We start from the raw sequence: 20,116 nt of genomic DNA, 5'->3' as shown, positions 1-20,116 counted from the left end.
GCCTAGTTCAGATATCACCACCGAAGTGCCGAGAAATCGAGCCTTTCCATAGGCCTTATGACATCCACATGCAAGATGTTGACCAACACTTGAGTAACTCTACGAATTTGGTCAACTGTGGCGATGGATTCGCTCGCCAAGTGGACTCGTATCAATATGTTAAAATTACATCCGGCAGTGACGGGAACGCTCTTCACCGGTGGGAGCGTGCCTCGGTGTATATAGAAGCCGTCCACATTCTCAAATGCCACGTTTCTCTGTTCCTTTTTCTCACCCACCCTCGCTCCGCTGCCCTTGCAGATCTCTTTCCCCTCCTGAAGCGGAAGCTTGCATCTGGAACCTCCTTTCATCAAAAGCAGGATTTAGCCGAACACGATGATTCCCGTCAAGATCACAGCCGTCCTTGGCTTGGCGGTTGTCGCCTACGGCGCTCCCCTCGACACCCCTCTCGAGGCTCGTGACGCCGGAGATGTGCTCGCAGACCTGCAAGCACAGGCCATGGAGAGTTTGAAGGCTGCTGAGGCCAATGGGACCATTTCCAAGCGTGGTTGCAACCTTTTCAACGCTAGTGTTCGCAGGGATTGGTAGGTCCTACCTTGTCTCATAATTGCTTCAAGCCTTTCTTGTAAGACGAATGGCTAGGATTAGGGCACGCATCTGACATCTTGGCTTAGGGCTGCTTTCTCTACCGCGGAGCGCAAGGAGTACATCAGTGCCGTTCAGTGCATGTTGACGTCTCCTTCCAAGTCCGACCCATCGTTCGCACCCGGAGCCCGCAACCGATATGACGACTTCGTTGCCGTTCATATCAACCAGACTCGTACCATCCACGGTACAGGCAACTTCTTGACATGGCATAGGTATTTTACCTGGGCGTACGAAAATGCTTTGAAAACCGAGTGTGGTTACAAGGGAACCCAGCCTTACTGGAACTGGTTCGCTCACACTGATGATCCGCGCAAGTCTCCAGTCTATGACGGGAGTGACACCAGCCTGAGCGGCGATGGTGCCTACGTTGCTCACAATGGTAGCGTGAGTGCTTCTCCATACGGCGAGATTGCAGTACCGTCTGGAAATGGCGGCGGCTGTGTCACGAGCGGCCCTCTCGTGAAGTAAGTAACATCCTCAACTTCTTGAAAGGGTTGATCTGACAGCATATAGCATGACTGTCAATCTCGGCCCAGTATCTCCCGGCATGGATGGCATGGATCCCAACCCCAATGGTCCAATGGAGTACAACCCACGTTGTTTGCGCCGCGACTTGAGCTCATACACAGCGTCTACTTGGTTGACGACTCCCAATCTGCTCAACGTCACTGTTGGCCAAGCTTCTAAGAATATTTCCACATTCCAAAATGAACTCCAGGGTCGCTTCTGGGATGGCTTCTTGGGTATGTGCGACGAGTTACCGAGACAACGGAATTTGAGACTAATATTTCAATCGCAGGCATACACGCTTCAGGCCACTTCGTCGCAAATGGAGATGCTAGTGATCTCTACTCCTCCCCGACCGATCCGTCCTTCTTCCTCCATCATGCCATGGTCGACCGCGTTTACTGGATCTGGCAGGCCCTTCACCTTTGGGAGGCTTTTGAAATTGCTGGAACCATCACGATTCTCAATCTGCCACCGAGCCGTGATGCCACGAAGGAGGACATAGTTGAAATGAGCGTCTTGGCACAAGACCGCCCTATCAAGGAGCTGTTGAACACGGTTGACGATACTCCGTTCTGCTACATCTATCTATAAAAGCATAATGAACTTCCATCTCAAAACCCCGATGGAGTACTAGGATAAATGTGGTTTGGAGTATTGAGGTTAATAATGCAAACCATTCTTTGAGAAGCATGCTTTCAGTTGTTCAACCAAAGAACTCATCATGAAAGTGCAGCGAAGATTTCAACTTGTGAATCATTCCAAATCCAAACCTCTATGCCAGGATTTGTGCCTGCATGCAATCCTGCTAGGGTTGCCTGTACTAGGCATTGTACGTGAAGCCATATCCAACTATCCTGGCAGTCTACTTGTCACTTGAGAAACATCAGACACATCTTGATCGGACTTCTGTAAAACCTTCCACTCATACAGTTGGACATCTGTCAGGTTAAGACTCTCTAGTCCGCTGATGGGGCCAGAGTAGATCCAATCTGACGAGGGCTATGGCGTGACGACCTTCCGGAAAGATATCGGGAAATAACCCATGTCTAGCAGCAATGTGGTCAGTGTTATCGTCTTCAAGTTCCCACTTTCTTGCCTGGAATGTGTAGCATTGGAAAGTGGATGGGAAACTTCCATGCGGCTCTCAAGGGCGTTGAGGATCTTGTTCGTAGAGTTGCATCCACTTGGCGCGTTGTACCATCAAGACCTGCCACAACGCAATGCCGTTATCGCGCAGATGAGACTGTCTTGAAGTGGTTTTTGGCCGGCTTATAAAAGAAAGCGCAATTCTTTCAGATGCAGCTTCGAGTCATTGAATTAAGACACATTCCTTCCTCCACTTGTGCCGGGATTCTCGATCATGTCTGAACATAGCCTGCAGACGCCGAAGGCCAAAAGCAAGGCCCACGATGTTTTTCGCGGAACGGTATTTCAAGCTGTCTTGCTAGGTCTCATCAGCTTCACTCAACCCGGAATATGGACGGCAATGAACAGTAAGCTGTTAAGAATAATTATTTTGGTAAACTATTGCTGATTACATGTAATATCTTCAGACTTGGGTGCCATTGGTCAGGCTGAGCCACACGTCATCAATGCCGTAAATGTCATCACCTTCGTGTGAGTTGATTTCATACTATTCTAAAGCTTTTGTGTCCGCGTAGCTGATAGCTTAGAATTATGATTGTGCTGTCACAGCTGGCAAGTATGATCGGAAACTTGATTGGCATGAAGTGGATTGTGGCCGTGGGAACTCTGGGCTATGTGCCGTACTCCGCTGCCCTATATTGCAACTCGATTTGGGGAACTCAGTGGTTTCTTACCTTCGGTGCTGTTACGTGTGGGATATCAGTTGGTTCCCCCCCGTCACATTGACGGTGAGATGTTTCTGATTTGAAGTAGGCATCAGCACTGTGGCCAGGTGAAGCCGCCATAGCCGTAGGCTATCCCGAAGTCGCTCGTCGTGGTGTTTGTAGTAGGTTTTTCTCTTTCTTCTTCTTCGAAACCTTCACAACCCATCTCGAGACTTTGAGAGGCCTCGAAGGAGTCTCCGAGTCCCCCTCCCTCATTGCTAATTCTCGCACAGTTAGTATTTGGATGGCACTTGGGAAACTCGGATCCATCATCGCCACCGCGATTCAACTCGCCATCAACAAAGACAGCAACACAACCGGCGCCATCTCTCCTTCAACTTACCTGGTTCTCGTTGCAATCCAGTGCTTGGGGCTGCCACTTTCACTACTGTTGGCACCGCCTGACAAGCTGACCCGTAAAGACGGAAAGAAGCCCATCTTTGCAAACTCTCAGCGATCGTTCAAGACGCAGTTCAGGGGCTTTCTCGCGCAGTTCAAGCGGAAAGAGGTCTTGCTTCTCATTCCGGCCTTCGTCACCGCGCAGTGGGGCGTCACATACCAAGGGAACTACATGGCTGCGTATTTTACAGTTCGTGCTCGTACACTAGCCGGTTTCATCATCGCTGTTGTCGGCGCGATATCCAATGTTCTTGCCGGCTGGTGGCTTGATTCAAAACACTTGAAGAGAACTACCGAAGCGCGTTGGAGCTGGTATTTCTTATTGACTCTCTTCACACTTGTTTGGATCTGGAATCTGGTCGTCCAGGAGCGATGGGCAAGAGAGAGTCCTGGAGAAATTGACTGGATCAGCGAGAGCTTCGGCGAGGGAGTTGCAATCTTCATTCTCTACCAGTAAGAGTTCTACTCACTGACCTCCAAATCAACCATGGCGATGAATGCTAATGTCGGATTGGAAGTCCAATTCGACCGCGGATAAGGGCAAGAGCATGGACCACCTCGAGGTGGTACAATTAGACCGCGACTACCCAACCAACCTACGGTTGGAATCTCCCTTTTACACATTACGCAGAATCAATCAATACAGAGATATTGATACTTCGTCACCCCCAGGACCCTACGGTTCGAACCAAATTCACTGTGAAAGGAATACCAACAGCTAACAAATCGTTTTAGTATTGCCTATGAGAATGTCAGCGTCTGGCTCTATTGGACTCTCGGGACATTTGACGTTGAAGCGGACACCATTGCTTTGTCGATGGGTGTCCTCTGCTCTGGAGAATCGTTGGGGTCGGCCCTGGCCTATGCTGTCGGCTCTGTCCGCAGTGCCTCCTTGATGACGAACTTGGTTATATCTGTCGTCGTATTCTACATAGGAGCACCAGCGACGACCTGGGCTGCCCTCCTCGTTGGGGACCGACTCCCAGGTGAAGTATCTGGCCTGGAAAGCGACACAGATATCTCGCACACGAACGTAGCCCAGAAATCTGACGCGAAGCATATTCAAGTCAACTCCGGGTCCAAAGCATGATCTGGGCTCCGAATCCGATATCACCCCGTGGACCAGAGCGCATGGAGGGTTGTAATTGACTTCTTTGTCACAGCTAGGGCGATGGACTTACAAATCACGCGATTATCATTTCACCTAATCCTGGAAGAGCTATCAGATTGGCGCAGAAATTGATACTGAGATGATTTTTCTATGTAGGCTGGGGGCCAAGGCTCTAATATGCCCATTTCAAGCTTCCAGCCTCCTTCGCCATGCTAGTAAGAGTGTATTTCCACTACAGACCAAGATCCTTCTTCAGACCTGGCAAAACCGTCCCCTCATTGAACGACCACACCAGCGCGCTGTTGTGGCCAGAGAACGTAGCGCCAGCCCAGTACGTGTTACGCGCTCCCTCCAAAGCAAGCAGCTTCCCGTAGAACCCGCCCTTGATCTCCTCGGTCGAGACGCGGACATTGTAGGGCTTGTGGTCCGAGACGTAGGGGAATGTGACCGTCTGCGCCGCGTCCTTGGGAACGGCACCGACGGCGGCCAGCGTAGCCAAGTTCTTGACGAGGACGGCCTTGGCGTCCGCCTCGGTGTAGTTTGTATCCTGAAAGCCGACGGCGACGAGGAAGTCGTTGGGGGACCCGGCCGTGTTGAAGCCGTTCGTGCCGGGGACGACGGGCTGGTTGAAGGGGTCCTGGACGCCGACGTTGGTGAGGCTGGTGTTCAGGCCCGGGATCGTGGCGACGCCGGCCCAGTAGCCGAGGGCGGAGAACTTGGAGAAGAGGGCGTGCTCGTCCGAGCTGAGGTCGTACTTGGCCACGTTCTCCATGATAGGGGGAATGGCGATGAGGAGCTTGCGGGCGCGGATGAGCTTCTTGGGTTGGCCTGGCTGTTGGACGAGGACGGTGACGCTCGAGGTGGTGTCCTCGTCAATCTTGACGTCGCGCTTCACCTTGAGGACGTCGGAGTTGAGTAGGACGCTGTCGCCGAGCTCCGTGGCCGCGGCGTCGTACAGAGCCCGGGTATCACCGTTGCCGGAGAGGATGAACTCGCCAAAGAGACTCTGGAGCAGACCGGGCCCGAGGCCCTTGATGCCGTACAATGCCGGGATCGTTGAGATGTCTCCGGTCCACCAGTTGAACTGGGCGATGACGGTCAGGAGCGCCGTGAAGTTGTACTTTTGAGCGAGCTCCGCAAAGGGGAGCGTGAGCTCCTCCGGCACGGGGTCGGGAACGAGGAAGCCCTGGTCGATCCAGGGGTACTTGGCTAACACGTTGGTCGAGTAGGCCTGCGCGGCAGCCTGGAGCGCCTGTTGCTGCCCGGCCGTGGCAGAGGCGTTCTGCGCCGGAATAGGAAACCCGAGGGAGAAGTCGTAGCTCTTTGACGCGCCGGTGGTGGCGCTGGTGAGCGGGTTGGCCTTGATGGTCGAGACGTTGAGGCGGGAGAAGTAGTTGCTGACAATTTCCTGGTTCTCGAGGAGGACGACACCGACGTTGGCCGGAATCTTGGTCTGCGGGTTGATATAAGTCTCCGCGTGGCCACCAATCTGGGACTTCTTCTCGATGACTGCGATCTTTGCGCCGGCGTCCTTGAGCTGGATCGCGGCGTGGATGCCGGCGCTGCCGCCGCCGATGATGGCGACGTCGACGTCGATCTTGGACTCGATGTAGGGCTTCGCTGCGGCTTGGGAGAGCAGGAGAGCCCAGGCGGGCGAGGCGAGCTGGTTGAACTTCATGACGTGAAAATGGAAAGGGTAACGAATGACTGTAGTTGAACTGGGTGGTACTGACAAGCGCACGCCGTATTAGAGATTGGTTGGCTATGCGGCACGTAGTGGGAAAGACTCAGGAAGAGAGGATGCAAGCGTGTTCTCCGAGACTCACAGCTGTATTTATTGATTTACTCCTCCCACAACATTGCCCAGGGCCATAATCTCTCTTAGAGAACCTGCGCCGTTACGGCCGGACGACCCTGAAGTCGAGATGGCGGGCATTTACGAGTGCCGAACCAGGCAAAGTTCCGCATCCTTCACAGGCCCCGGTTACCGTGTAAGTGTCATGACACCCGCAGCGACCGCTGATGGTAGCCACGGGCGCACTAGCTCTCAAGGGTCGGGAGCAGAATGCCGGACTACACAGTGAAGGAGATTATTATTAATATAGAAGGAAACTTTGACGTTGACAGTTAACGGTGCAAATGACTTGGCCGGCTCCACCGAGTCCTTTTAAGCTTTGACTAGCGGTATTGACGCAAATTTATAGCAATACCTCGTGCTAATTCACGAATGCGAAAACGGCTTCTCTCTACCTTAGCCCAGAATGAGCTGCTCGAATGATTCAGGAACCAGACCTCGAACCCTCGATTAACCCCCCAAACGGGGCAGCCGCCCACTCTGAACGGAAACCCGCAGGCATCTAGCTAGTCGACATAAAGAAGAGCCACTCAACGGCTCGGAATCCACGCAGATATCTCCACATTCACCGGGGCTGTCTCCAGTCATTCTACGCACCATTCCTATTGTCCAACTCGTGCTGAAATTTTAGCAACATCCGATATGGTGTAGTGGCCAACATGATGCCCTCTCATCTCCGTGAGAGGTTAGGCATAGCCCCGAGTTCGATTCTCGGTTTCGGAATCTTTTGCTTTTCACTGCCTTTTGTTACTCTAACTACCTCCTTCCCGCTGGGCTTTGTTTGTTGTGTACGGAGTATCTGACTTGGAACAGACATTAAAGTGGTCTAAAGAAAGTTTCATTTTTTGCACATCACGCGAAACCCGAAATCGGAAAGCTAGCTAGCCAAGTGATACTCGTGCCCGCCCCCACTTTAATGGGCATTCGACACTCACCACCCACTAAAGTGGGTGCTTTTCAGCCAAACGGCCGCATCGCCCAAACGGCCAGATAATCGTCGTAATTACACCATTATACTACAGCCTCAACTACACCCTTTTCAACAGCCGCCCGTTGCCTGGACCGTCGACTAGGTACGCAGGGTGTAATTGGCCACTATTCCTCATCCTCCTGGCTTTTTTTCCTGCCTCGGAAGCCCCTTTTTTGATAGCAGAACGGATCCTCGCGTTGGCCGCCTCCACGAGAGCTACCGCCTTGGCGATCTCAGATGCCTGCCTCCGTTCGACCATACGTCGACCGTCCTTGACTGTGATGATGCCCCCTGTCTGCAGTTGACTATTCTTGCCCTGCCTACGGGCTCTGCTGACCTGTTGGGCAAGCTGGGTCAGCCCGAGGTCTCTTTTCGTCTGGAGCAGCTCTGACCCCTGTGTAAGTGCTCCTCGAACAAACCGCCCGAGATTCCGCTCAAGCGGGGAGGCCTCGCCAGTCAGCTGCTGAATCTCCCTGTTGAGGTCGTTCATATCATTCTGTAGACGCCAGGCCACGCGACGGAGCTTCCGAATGGTGGTAGGTGTGGCGAATGGCGATGAACCTGGCCCCTGGAAAGGTGGTGTAGTTGGTTGAGAATCGTGGCCACGATCACGGATCTTCTCGAGCACGACTTGTGGATTGTATGGGTAGATGCCAGTCTTCTTGAAGGCTGAAAGGATTGTGGAATGTTTGAATGCCTGCTTGCGAACAGACTGTATAAACCCGAGGAATTCTAGTTTGGTAATGTTGGTACAGCCTTCTCGAACCACGAGGTCAAGTGCCTTAGCGTGGTAATGCTTAAGGGGCTGGAACACCACAACATCGAGAGGTTGGAGGATATGGGTGCTGTGTGGTGGAAATCCGAATGGGATTATGTCGTTCTCATTGCAGTACTTAATGAATTCGATAGTATGGTGAGATCCATACCCATCCATAAGTAAGAGTCTCTTTGCTCCTCTGGTTCGAGCCCTCGTGTGAGTGTCGAAGTGTTTGATCCAATCCAAGGTCATCATATCATTCGTATACCCAGTGGGTGAGACTCCTATGACGGTATCAGAGTCGAGCTCTTTGATACCATACCACCTGGCCATGTGAACAGAGCCGCTAAGGATGAGGAAGGCTGGCACGTAATCTCCAGCGGCAGAGATGGCCTCCACGGCAGTGGCCGACTCTCTGTTGGTTGGAAGGGCGAAGTAGTGAGCTCTGCGTCTCTTCGTAATCACTATGCTGGATTTCCCAACCCCAATTTGGAACCCAGTCTCGTCCATATTCCATATATCACATGGCTGGATCCCATACTCCTCGACGACCTCTTTCAGCTTGAGAAAGTAAGAGTTGATGGCATTCTTGTCTTCAGATTTGCGCCGCTCAGCGTCCAGCACTTTCTCCTTGACCAGAGAGTACTTATGCCTTTTGATAAATCGACTGGCCCATTGGGAGTTGATAGTTGGAGGAGGAGGAGGGCTCTTGGCATTGGATTCAACTGGCGGGTCCCACGACTCGGCAAGTGGGTAATTGGCAGCGCTGACGACCAGCTCTCGCCTCACGGGTAGGTTAATTCGATCCAGACGGTCAATATAATTGCAAATCGCCTTTTCCTGGTCCCAAGAGAGCTTGTGGCCGTGGCTGGCACGCTCTTTCAACGAGGCTCTGCCAGAGATCCTCTGAGAGAGCTTCCGACGTGGTACAGAGTGCTGACGAGCCGCCGCTGCGATTGACAACTCCGGGTCTTCGCGAATAGCTGTAATGGCTGCTTGTATACGCTCCTCTTCAACGGCATTAAATTTGGCCATTGTGGTGGATTGTTGTGGTGGTGGCGATGTATGGTGGTAAATCGGGATAATTGTGGTCGTTTGGGCGACGTGGCCGTTTGGCTGAAAAGCACCCACTTTAGTGGGTGGTGAGTGTCGAATGCCCATTAAAGTGGGGGCGGGCACGAGTAGATCGGCCGTGCTTGTAGTAAAGTCATTGGAAAAGGCCGGGTGCCGGGAAACCTGATCGCCTGTCGGCGTGAAGCCCGGGTCCGCTGTAACAATCAGAAACCTGGCAGCGGCAGCCGATCGCCGGGTCTTGGTTCGCAGAGAAAACATGGCATACAAAGGCTGGTATGATAAAAGGGTACAACTCTACGATCACAAGACGGCGATTAGCCCCTAGTAGGTTGGGGATCACGCCCAACTAGACGTCTCTATGTCCATCCAAAAACCGACATCTGTCACAATCACAGTAGCAGGCGTCCAATGTGGATATCGGCAGAGAAAGGTACCGACATCACGGTAAACAGACCCTTGGAATAAGAGATGGCCACCATGGTATCTCGTGACATCTCTGCAGCCATTAAACGGGAGCAAAACGGTCCATCGCAAGCGCCGTAGATATCCGTAAACCATAATACAAGAAAGCAAGCTTCGCCGGCGCACCCGGAAAGACGGGTGACAGCACGAATCATCACGCGCGCCGGGGTGCAAGCAGCAGAAATGACCAACAAAAAGCGCGGCTACGGGCTTCCTAGAAAGACTAATTAATACTCGACGCGTCGGCGCATTCGTTCATCAACCGTTAATAAATCGCGCCGGCTTTGTCTGGGGGCGCCCCGCGTCATTCAAAGTTCAAGCGCCAGGAACAAGAGACATCCATCCACTACGACCGGGTGATTAGCGCAGTGGACGAGTAGACTGTAAGAGAGAAGGGGAAGAAGGAGGGGAAGGGATCGTGGCGTGGTGCTAGCTTTCGAGGATGGAGGGGTTTGCGATGCGCCGAATGGGAAAGCAGAAGTCGAGAAAACGGTCCTCATTCGTCGCGAGAGAGATGCGGGAGATCCCTTCTTGCGACCGGGGTAGAGGGGTAGCTGATTGCAGAATCGGGAAATGGAACAATTGGAACGGGCGCGTAGGTATTGAGAGTGTAACGGTGCCACTGATTTTGAGCCGCGTCTGGCGAGAAACTCGAGAGATATCATGAATCCCGGTATTCGTTCTCTTCGTGTCGTTTAGAGCCTATGAAGGCCGAAAGAGACCGGAGCCCTCAGCCTGGTGACAAAAGAAGATGGGCCGTATGTCGATCGCACGACGTGCGGGAGCGTCCTGGGACGGGAATGCGCCATAGACGCAACAAGATAGAATTCAGCAGACATCAGACGTCCTCCGTGCGAGAACGTCTGTGTCCTGCGCTTTGGGAGCAAGACACGGATTCTCTCCCAAACTTATTAGCAAACGCTGTTGTCTTGACTTTTGCCCGGGAAAGTGCGGAAGTTGCTCATGGTCTCTCAGAGGCATACGCGTCTCTGTCCTCCTTCGGCCATGAACGAACGGGAGATTACTTGTTGACCATCGCCCAGCGTCAGCAGCAGCAGCAGCAGCGAATATCTATTTTGCCGGATCAATGAGAATAGCTCGGTTGACGGATCTTCTTGCTGCTGAGCGATGGCTGATTAGGCGCTTCTGGCAAAAAGCTACATCTGAACCCAATGTAAACATACGACGGCAGCTGGCAAGGCGACCAGGCGAAGTTGGGCAGGATGTACTCCGTATCTGTACAGAAGTACGGATACCTTGGTCGCATAACCGCCAACGTGATGGGTGAGAAGTGAGCCGTGTCAAAGCTCGGTTCCAGTTAGAGTCTAGACCGCAGTGACCGCACGACTTCACGAAATGGGGTCTGAAGCGCCTATGGTTCCTGTATCAGTCCGTGACTGCTCAAGATGGATTGACATGGGGTGAGGTTGGGGCAACACATGGAGTGCAGGGAGATGTGCCTCCAGAACGTTGGTCAAGATAGCTGTAACATCAAGGAGGCTCGGCATTCCCAGACTGAAGGTGGCCCTCGTCCGAGATGTTGTCAGCCTGTCACGCCAGATCGAGCATTGATAGACGTTGATAGTAAATGCCGGGCGACGGGAGTGGCAGAGTAGCGTAGGCAGCGTGCGGTGTGCCCCCTCAGCCCTGGTCTTTTGCCCTCAGACTGGCTCAATGTCTGTGTACCCCGGGAGAGGCGTGACGCTTTCTCACCCACTCGAATCGTGCAAGGGAGACAGCTGACCATTAGGCAGCTGCAGAAATGATGTGTTTCCAACCACTCAAGTAATCCGTTTGAGGCGAATTCTGGTCCAATCGTTGTCGCATCACGACGTTCGCCCGCTATTCGATGCGTGCGAGGATGAGGCGGAGACTCTCCGTCTACGGATAGATGGTCGAGATCTGTTGCGACGTTCCAATTTCTGGTTCTCAGCCCATGACGGATCACCAGCACGGCCGGATTCACCTCGGTCGCTTGTTGGCGCTGCTCACCTGACCTCGCGCATCATTCCAAGCGCGGGGCAGACATGAGGAGTGAGCAGATGTCTGCCTATCAGGCTATATCCGTACTCCTGTATTCGTGCTCCGTGGGTACTCTATACAGCTGCCATAGTCTCTCACTCCCCGCGTTGTTGCTAGCTTGCTGTGCTTCCTGCTGCTGCTCGAGCGAGTGCAACGACCGATGCACCCGGGCAACCCCACTGCGACTGTCAGCCCGTGAGACACCAAGCCTTTGATACTCAGGCTGCATGTCCTTGCTGCAGTCAGAGCTCTGTAAGTAGCTATCTCCGAGCGGCCGGATGCAGGTTTCGTGACTCCGAGTCACTCGGGACGGAGACCTCGCACTGGATGTGATACGAAAACACGGACTGAACCGCGTATGCTGTGTAGGTAGCGTACGAATAGTCCGTCGTCGGCAAGGTTGGATACTGGTGCTTTTCGACAATTGCGCTTGCAATGTGTAGCTTCCTCTTACAGGCTTTTGCCGATGCCAAAGCCTGGGACACTGAATGAAGTCCTCTGCACGAAAACTATAGAGCTGGGACTTGGTGTACCATCCTCGTCTTCTGAGCTTCCTTGGTTCATGAGTGCCACTCCAAAGTTCCCCGCTCGCGTTGCTCGAGGAGGGTGGGAGCCTGTGAGGGACGCGAGAAGTCCGTGAGAGGCAGCGCAGGATGCAGGTACGTACCTGCAGAGCAGAGCAGAGCGGCTCGTCAGGGAAGCGCTGCTTCAGAGACCCAAAGTCATTAAAATATTTCGTCAGAAAATTATGCGGTGTGTGTCACGTGGGGCCGAAGTGGCTGAAGGTGGATCCTCGCAATATCTGGCCGTGCTGCCCCAAGCCGCGAAAAAGAAGAAAGGTGTGTGATGCGGCGCGGACGGAGCTGGGACAGGAAACCCGGAGACAGACAGTCGCGTCGCAGTTGCAGGGGAGTATCCCAGCCCGCACCAATAGTCCAGCCCAACCGATCGACAGTGTGAGCTCCGAGCCCCTCCCCTGGCGAGCTACCAACCAGCGCAAACCGTCAGTCCGCATCGGGACCAGTAGCAGCAGTATCCGTAGGTATTCCGTACCGGCGGCAGTGAGCTTGGAGCTGGTGATCTTGCCATGGCCCATGGAACTTGGAAACAGTGATTCGGAATTCCACCCGGTCGTTTGAAATGAGAGTACCATAGCCGGCCTGTGACAATTAAGCGCTGGTACTGAGATTGAGGCTTTTTTACCATATGTTGCCAGATATTGGAAACAATATCACATCCGGCAGCAGTACCCTTGGGGACTCCAATTCGAATGTACCGAGTCATCAGGTCGTCGTCTTCCCAGCCTCCCCGTCGCTCGTCAAGCTGACCTTCTTTTGCCCCTCACCGTTCCAAAGCCAACAGCCGAGGGAGGCTAGCAGAGCATTTGGCGACACTGGGCAAAGCAGAACAGCCGTCACCGCCTCTTCTTTTTCTTGCTCTTCTTCCATTGCCCCCTTGCTCGCACTGTCCGTGTTGTCCCACTCCCGTCGCCCGTCGCGGCGAGGAAAATGAGGCAGCCTGGCAGCGTTGAAGGCGGAAGACAGAAGATGCGCGGCCCCGAGTGAATCGTCGGTCACTAAAATTAGGCACTGCTAGGTGCCAGCTCACAACCTGTGTCGATCGGCTTCATTCCTCGGAGTGTTGGATGATACAGATGGATCAGGTTTTCGCTTCAGTGCCGACGCTGACCGGCTGGTTTGTTGCGTCACCCACACCGTACACGCATACCGCTGCCATGCGGCCCATGCCATGAAACCACAGCTGAGAAAATGGAAAGACGGAAGAGAGGCTTGGTGAGGTAGCCCAAGGTACAGTGCAGTAGGGTCCGCCTCAATACCTACCTAACTCTAGGCCGTAGAGCTTCAGGAGAACGCAGAGCAGTCTACCACATATCGCGTGTCGTGTTGGAGCTTGGGTCAGCGTGGACCAGAAGTGGTCATCCTGCCGGGAGGTCGGGATGGGCATTGAGCGACAGCGGTGCGATGAGTCCCTCCTCGTCTCATCTTTTTTTGTCGTCGTTGGTGTGTGCAGCCTTAGTTTAAAAGAGGGAAGTGCTGAAGTAACGTGGCAGATGGAGACTTTGCCCCATGCGGAAAAGTCCAGAGTTCGAAAGCCAGGGCAGAAAATCAAAGAGGTTGACAGGCAGACGCCGAGAGCTCGGAGGAAGAGGGAAAAAAAAAGGAACAAGGCCGCAATAAACGGAAAAGGACGAGCCATGTTCAGGAATTCGGACTTTCCACAGACACTATCAATGTCACACTGGAAGGTGCCGACTTGTTGACAATAATGGAGATATTCGGCACGAAGTTGAGGAACCTCAGTCCTCAGTTAGAGTACCACGAGTACCTAGGAAAGTGGGAGGTACTTCTGCACCTGGCTTTCTTGCACTCAAAAAACCAAGGCCTGGAAATTCGACAAGCAGTGAAGGAGCGACGGGAGGATGAGAAAATGACTGGATGCCTTACTGGACAGGCCCACTTCTTCCCATAGTTCCAAAGCGCACACCTCCTTCCCCTCTGTCGGAGACTAAGGGGTGTGAACGCAGCAGACCCAGCTCAAGATCACGTCATGACAGCAAATCAGAAGCGAAGACAGCGACGCCAGCCACACCCACGGCCCCACTAAGACCCGCTGATTCAGCCAGTCAGAGATGTTAAAGGGTTAATGGTCCCGCCCCTCAAATCATTGCTCAGAATTCTCCCTCGTCTTCCACCTTCTCCTCCGCCCCAACCAATCAATCCTCTCTGACCCACCCAAACGTGACAAGGTGCGAAGGCAGAAAAAAAAAAAGGGAAGAGAGAGAGAGAGAGAGAGAGAGAGAGCAAGCAGCAAGAGAGCGAGCGAGTCGAATCATTCAATCAGCTTTCGTCCCTCAGCAGCACTTCGAAACAGACACCAGGGTCGCCCAAGCTGGTGTCATTCTATTGGATCCTCGACCATCATATCAATCGGTCGCCAATCACCAGCTAAGCCTATCCGCTCCGCATTTGAACACTCTATCGATCTTGCATCTAGGGCGTGCGTACGATAGCATAGCTGCGAAGAGACGCGCGCGAAGAATCAAAAAAGAGAGACGTGAAGAAAAGCAGAAAAGGTCTACAGCAACAGCAAGGGGAAACCCATAGCGCGGCAGGCAGGCAAACAAGCAAGCCGTCAGCGGCAACGCAACGCATCACCGAGCACAACGCCCGCGCGCACTCTATCCTTCTTCTACGGTACTTCACTTACACACACCGCCAGAACACCGCGGTGGGAAGACGTCCAAGAATAAGACAGCCAGCGCAGAGTACGACGACTCAACCCCAAGAAAAAAAAAGGCAGTGACGCGACATTGCTCTGCCCGGCCCTGCCTCCCGACTCTGCCACTTTGTTATTGCCAGCCCAACTTCCTGCCTGGTCTGGTGGACTTCTGACGACGTTCTGAGAAAGTGGAAAGAAGATAATTACAACACGGGAGGGGGCGTGTGTACTCCGTACTCCGCACCTTCCATTGCTGTAAGTTGGACCATCACCACCACCACCAGCCAGCACGGTGCGGCTTTGCCAGGACTTCCTTCCTCGCTTTCACCTCCCGTTCTTACCCTCTCAGTCTGCTTTGCCTTCCTTCCCTCACTGCGACGTCAACGTCAGCATACCATACACCCCCACCCCCACCCCACCCCTACCCCTCTTCTGCCTGGCTGCCTTGCCCTGGCCTCTCTTCCTTTCCCCTCCTTCCGTCTTTCCTGTTGTTAAATCCACCCCTCTCTTTGCAGCCTTAGGCCCACCTGATCCCAGCAAGAAAAGAAAAAAGGTGACCCATCTTCCGCCGACGCCACACACTCACACTCGTGTCTTTAGGATCCACGCACCTTTTGCTTGGTTTTTTTTTTTCCCCCCTCTCGACCCTCTTGACCCTCCGAAACAGGCGTACAAAGTGCCAAAGAGCCCCGGTTCGCCAAAAGGAAAAGCTCCAGCGAATCCAACGAGCCAAAAGCCAGAAAAAACCCGCCCTCCCACAAAACCCAGCAAATCAGCTCGGTTTTTTCTTGCGACCACTCACGTCCCTCCCTCAACTCTCCAAACGTCTCCCCCGAACTGACACCACCACTCACATTTCACCACTCACCACTCACCCAACAGTCGTGAATTGTTCGCGACTTGGAATCCGCTCAGAGAGGCCCTATCATCGTCGACTTCGACTTCTCGCTATCCTCCGGCCAAGCATCTTTGTCTATTGGCCAATACCAGTAGCAAATCCAACTGCTCGCTTATCAGGTGACTGAAGCAACCTGCGGAAAAGAGCATTTTCTCCCGTCTCTGCCTGTTTGACCGCAGCGCTCCGGACCGCACGCATCGCATCGCATCAGCCCAGCGCGACCACTGCAAAAGCCAGTCGCCCAACCGCGTCGCACTTTCGCCCTACCACCAAACAACCTATCGCGCAACGCGTCATAGTTTCTTTGGAGGCGATTTCAAGCTCATATCGTGACACTCGAGTCAAAGGCCTATCAGAAAGCTTCGCCTCGACTTAGACCAGGAGCCAATCCCCGAAAAATTCACCCCCAAAGCCAAAAATTCAGCCAACCAGGTACGTTTCGCATGCCACTCGACTCAAGTCCTTTGGCGCCCCTCCTGTCCAGCCTTGTACGCGCGCTTCTTTGTCCCTGAAGACGGCTGCCATCTTCCTTCCCTATCCCGTCTTGTCGTTAATTTTTTATTTTTTTTGTACGCTATCCTCGTCTGGCGTCTCTGTCAAATTTGGCGCTTCACAACTTGAGCTACCTACTCATCTGGCACTGCCAAGTAGATGAGGGAGGACACTCGAGGGTTTCAAAAGTAGAGGCAGTACGAATACTCTGCTAGCTGTTCTGTTGTCTTTTCTTTTCTCCCGATTCCTCTCACACACGTTGTGTGCGCCTGTTGTTCTTTTGAAACCGGGACGGACAACACATGCTTACTGACTTGAGCAGGGCGCATAACATTCACACCTCCTTCACGGCACATCGCTTTCATCGGCGATTACACCCACATCTCCAACTTTGGTGGTATGTTTATTGTACTTTCTTCATTATCACATTGTCCTCGGCCTTCGCAGCACCCGTACTCTGCCCGTTCCCCCCGAGGTGTAACCATCCATTCCTCGGTGCCCCCCTCCCCATCACTATGTCCACGTCAATATGTCTCTTTCCTGTCATCTGCGGGCCCATCGCGTCACCCTTGGGGTCTTCACTACCTCCCCCCCTGACGTTACGCTGTCTCGACTGCTGTGCTTCGCGCAGAGATGCGCATCGGCATACCAAGCCTTCTATGCCTTCTCGAAGCACCACTTCGGCAACATATCGAGGCAGCAGCAGCGCGTTGGGAGGGTTTCTCACGCCAGCCACTCCCACTCCATCGACGTGCACTTCCAGTGGAATGGACGTTGTTGCGAAGCGCTTAGTGAGCCCAGCCTGGCTTGTGGCAGCGACACAAGACAGCGCCTGTACAGGCACCCCTTCCCCTCCACCGGTGCAAGCACGGGCTCTGTCACAGCAGCTCGGACTGTCTTTTGGCTCTGCGCCGCCACCACAACCGCATCAAGGGGAAGTGTCGCCGCGTAGGTTGGCATGGTGGGCCTTGTCTCTGCATATTCCGTCATGCATGCGAGGTCTGCCAGCGCATCAAGTGGTGGCCCGAGACGCCAGGAGAGGAACATGAACCCCACCCCATCTTGCTTGTCTTTGTCGCATCATCCCGAGCTTTGGCTTATATACAGGAGAACTAACATTTTTGGTTGGACAGATCCAACGACGCGAAGTGGAAAAGGATTCAACGGTCTCTAATTTCTGGAGAACTCAAGGCACCGACCTGTTTCGTCCAAAAGAACAAGGACAAGCCAACTCTTGCCCTACCCGCTCTCCCGCTGTGCAGCCGGTAGACCAGCCCGGACCACGGAGCCCTCGATCGGCTAGAAGCAACTGAACCCACGCCGCCTCGCCTCCGCCTTGTACGGTAGCAGCCTCGACATACCTGGCCCGCCTCTTGTCGAACCCACACACTCTCGCCGCCCTCACGTGGCTGTCATTCTGACCCCAGGCTCAGCCACCCACCTCGTCCGCCCCGCGACTACATCAGCCCGCATATGCCGTGGTCGGCCACTTGCGTCGCGCACCACTGCCAGCTCATCCACGCATCACCAATAGATTGAGCCCCTTCGCTCCCAATACACTGGAAAAAGGACCCTAGGACACCGCCGACTCCCAATCCGTGTGCCCAACTCTACCCAAGCAGACGGGCCGTCCCAGTCATTTTAAAGCTCACTCCTCACGAGAAAGGCAGCTTTCGTCGCAACTCATTCGTCACTCGCGACCCATAACCGTGATACCCTTTTTTCTCTCCCACGGTCACGTTTTTTCAACCGCGCCAAAGCCGTTGTCAAGCTACACTACTTCGCTGGCTTTTAATTGGTTACGACACTCTACGCGACGGAGACAATTGCCTTCATTGCACACTTTGACCACCCCTCGAACAAGCTTAACCCCAGTATGATGGAATACGCACAATATCCTCAACAACCTCAAAACGCGCACTCCGGATACACCAACTCCACTACAGGAAACAGCATCACCTCTCCTCACGGCGTACAGACGTCACCCATCCTGTCTCAACAGCAATCACCCTCTCAACAACAGGGACACAACATGTACCAGCCACAGTACAACGTCCCCCAGCAGGGCATGCATTATGGCATGCCTCAAATCCAAGCCGCTGCCATGGCGGCAACTGCAGCTGCGTCGGGATCCAACTACCCTTACATGCAGTCGGACCCTAGTTTGCCCCAGACCTCGCCACGAATGGGCGGAGCGAAGAAGGAGAGCCGCGATCCTCGATCACCCACCCAGATGAACAACGTTTCGCAGCTACCGGGCCAGAGGCGCCTCAGCCAAGTTACCAGCCCCGGCGTTCCTACGGCGCAGGGCATGATGAGCCACGTCGGCGCGCGACCTGGTGTTGCGCCGCCGCAAATGGCTCAGGCTCAAGCTATGCCTCACCCGCAATCGCCCGAGATGCCCGCCGGTGGTGTTGAGGAATCGCCTCTCTACGTCAATGCTAAGCAATTCCATCGCATTCTCAAGCGTCGTGTCGCACGCCAAAAGTTGGAGGAGCAGCTGCGTCTTACTTCCAAGGGCCGCAAGCCATACCTTCACGAGTCAAGACACAACCATGCCATGCGCCGACCTCGCGGACCTGGAGGCCGTTTCCTCACCGCCGAGGAGGTTGCTGCCATCGAGCGCGAGAAGGGCGGCGGCTCCGGCGAGGGCCCCGAGGACATTGTCGAGTCCAAGGCCGGCTCCAAGAGGAAATCGGAGGCTGACGACTCCAGCTCGAACAAGAAGGCCAAGAAGGCATCCGAAACTCCTGAAGAGGACGAGGAGGAGGATGACGAGTCTTGATCCGCAGCCATACAACTTTGTTCTTGTTTTGTCGCGCATTCCGATCACGAAGTCACGACCGTCTGCAGAGACGACTTGCAGCTATCTCCACTCTCTCGAACTGGGGCTATAAAGGAGACAAGGGAGCTTGTACGGGAGATGTGTTTATAGGGGCTGGATTATTCCACACAGACGTCTTTATATGCAGCATGCGGGCCGGTACACAGGACTCTCGTTGCTCTCTGGCTGCCAGGTCTAGCCGATGCCACTCCGGTCGTCATTGGTATTTTTTATCGCGTCTGTTTTTTCCTTTTCGTTTTCACGGCTAATACACATTATCGACTGGCAACAGCATGGCGCCCGTTCAGACGGGTGGCCGCAAGGGAAATGGGAGGGAAGAATGCATGGACGACTCGAAACGACGGATACCCCTCTTGTGTTTACTCGATTACCCCCTTCTCCTTGTTGTTTTTGATTTGACTTCACTTCGTGTTACAATTCTTTTCCTGGACGAGGTACTCTTCTTCTTGGGGAACGGTCGGTAGTGTAGGAATTGGGCAGATGGTCTGGCTACCAACGGCTTCCTTCTTTTTTTTATTTTATATTTCGTGATTCAGCAGGGAGTTGAAACGAAGAGAAAAGAAAAACCCAAAACGAAAAGCCGCCAGCGATTGGTGTGCCGCGAGTTTGATGTACGGGAACAAGAGAATGATTGAAGATGATATTTACGCTTATACTTATCTACCTCACCACTTCTTACTTGCTGAACTGATGGAGATAGACTGGGTTTCCTAGCAAATCCGTCGCCGGATTCGCATGTATGGAGAGAAACACGGATTTAACGACCTTTTACTCTTTGAACAATTTATACCTTTTAGTCTTTTTATTGCAAATGACTGCTATTTAGGGTGACCAGAAGGACACTGACTAGCATTCACGGAGTATTACATCGCATCTCCATGTGAAGGAGCAATTAACATGACAGCGACTTGGACCTGGGATGGGCTTCTGTCCACGGTACCCGCAAGATGGATCATTCAGCCCAGGAACGAGGCTTTTGCACC

The 20,116-nt window shown here is 53.6% G+C and overlaps 5 protein-coding genes and 1 non-coding gene across 6 annotated transcripts; 5 read left to right on the top strand and 1 right to left on the bottom strand.

The window, feature by feature from the left end:
* Positions 1-375: 375 nt before the first annotated feature.
* On the top strand, positions 376-1,828 carry BDP81DRAFT_371225 (uncharacterized protein; the record flags this gene model as incomplete). The annotated part of the gene is made up of 4 exons (XM_060586625.1): positions 376-584; positions 675-1,112; positions 1,162-1,391; positions 1,448-1,828. The coding sequence occupies 4 exons, from the start codon at positions 376-378 to the stop codon at positions 1,747-1,749; spliced, it is 1,179 nt and encodes a 392-aa protein (XP_060447897.1). The 3' UTR covers positions 1,750-1,828.
* A 690-nt stretch (positions 1,829-2,518) lies between these two features.
* Positions 2,519-3,864, top strand: BDP81DRAFT_314482 (major facilitator superfamily domain-containing protein; the record flags this gene model as incomplete). The annotated part of the gene is made up of 5 exons (XM_060583997.1): positions 2,519-2,651; positions 2,712-2,775; positions 2,832-3,006; positions 3,058-3,130; positions 3,242-3,864. The coding sequence occupies 5 exons, from the start codon at positions 2,519-2,521 to the stop codon at positions 3,862-3,864; spliced, it is 1,068 nt and encodes a 355-aa protein (XP_060447896.1).
* A 730-nt stretch (positions 3,865-4,594) lies between these two features.
* Positions 4,595-6,626, bottom strand: BDP81DRAFT_423856 (FAD dependent oxidoreductase family protein). Its single transcript, XM_060590105.1, has 2 exons — positions 6,345-6,626; positions 4,595-6,246 (listed from the first exon to the last, which is right to left on the bottom strand). The coding sequence occupies exon 2, from the start codon at positions 6,194-6,196 to the stop codon at positions 4,751-4,753; it is 1,446 nt and encodes a 481-aa protein (XP_060447895.1). The 5' UTR covers positions 6,197-6,246; positions 6,345-6,626; the 3' UTR covers positions 4,595-4,750.
* A 383-nt stretch (positions 6,627-7,009) lies between these two features.
* Positions 7,010-7,096, top strand: BDP81DRAFT_t120. The gene has a single exon. It is a non-coding gene; the product is annotated as a tRNA-Glu (tRNA).
* Positions 7,097-16,731: 9,635 nt separating this feature from the next.
* On the top strand, positions 16,732-17,751 carry BDP81DRAFT_199871 (uncharacterized protein). Its single transcript, XM_060582538.1, has one exon. The coding sequence runs from the start codon at positions 16,804-16,806 to the stop codon at positions 17,335-17,337; it is 534 nt and encodes a 177-aa protein (XP_060447894.1). The 5' UTR covers positions 16,732-16,803; the 3' UTR covers positions 17,338-17,751.
* A 416-nt stretch (positions 17,752-18,167) lies between these two features.
* BDP81DRAFT_314657 (CCAAT-binding transcription factor subunit B) lies at positions 18,168-19,073 on the top strand (the record flags this gene model as incomplete). Its single annotated transcript, XM_060584018.1, has 1 exon — positions 18,168-19,073. The coding sequence occupies one exon, from the start codon at positions 18,168-18,170 to the stop codon at positions 19,071-19,073; it is 906 nt and encodes a 301-aa protein (XP_060447893.1).
* Positions 19,074-20,116: the final 1,043 nt, after the last annotated feature.

Source organism: Colletotrichum phormii (assembly GCF_030913505.1).
Source record: "Colletotrichum phormii strain CBS 102054 chromosome Unknown BDP81scaffold_6, whole genome shotgun sequence".
Taxonomy (NCBI): Eukaryota; Fungi; Ascomycota; class Sordariomycetes; order Glomerellales; family Glomerellaceae; genus Colletotrichum; species Colletotrichum phormii.
This window is presented reverse-complemented; position numbering and strand designations above follow the sequence as displayed.

What these genes read in the sequence shown, in the direction of transcription:
- BDP81DRAFT_423856 (XM_060590105.1), bottom strand. Translation starts at nt 6,196, where the DNA reads ATGAAGTTCAACCAGCTCGCCTCGCCCGCCTGGGCTCTCCTGCTCTCC.
- BDP81DRAFT_199871 (XM_060582538.1), top strand. Translation starts at nt 16,804, where the DNA reads ATGTCCACGTCAATATGTCTCTTTCCTGTCATCTGCGGGCCCATCGCG.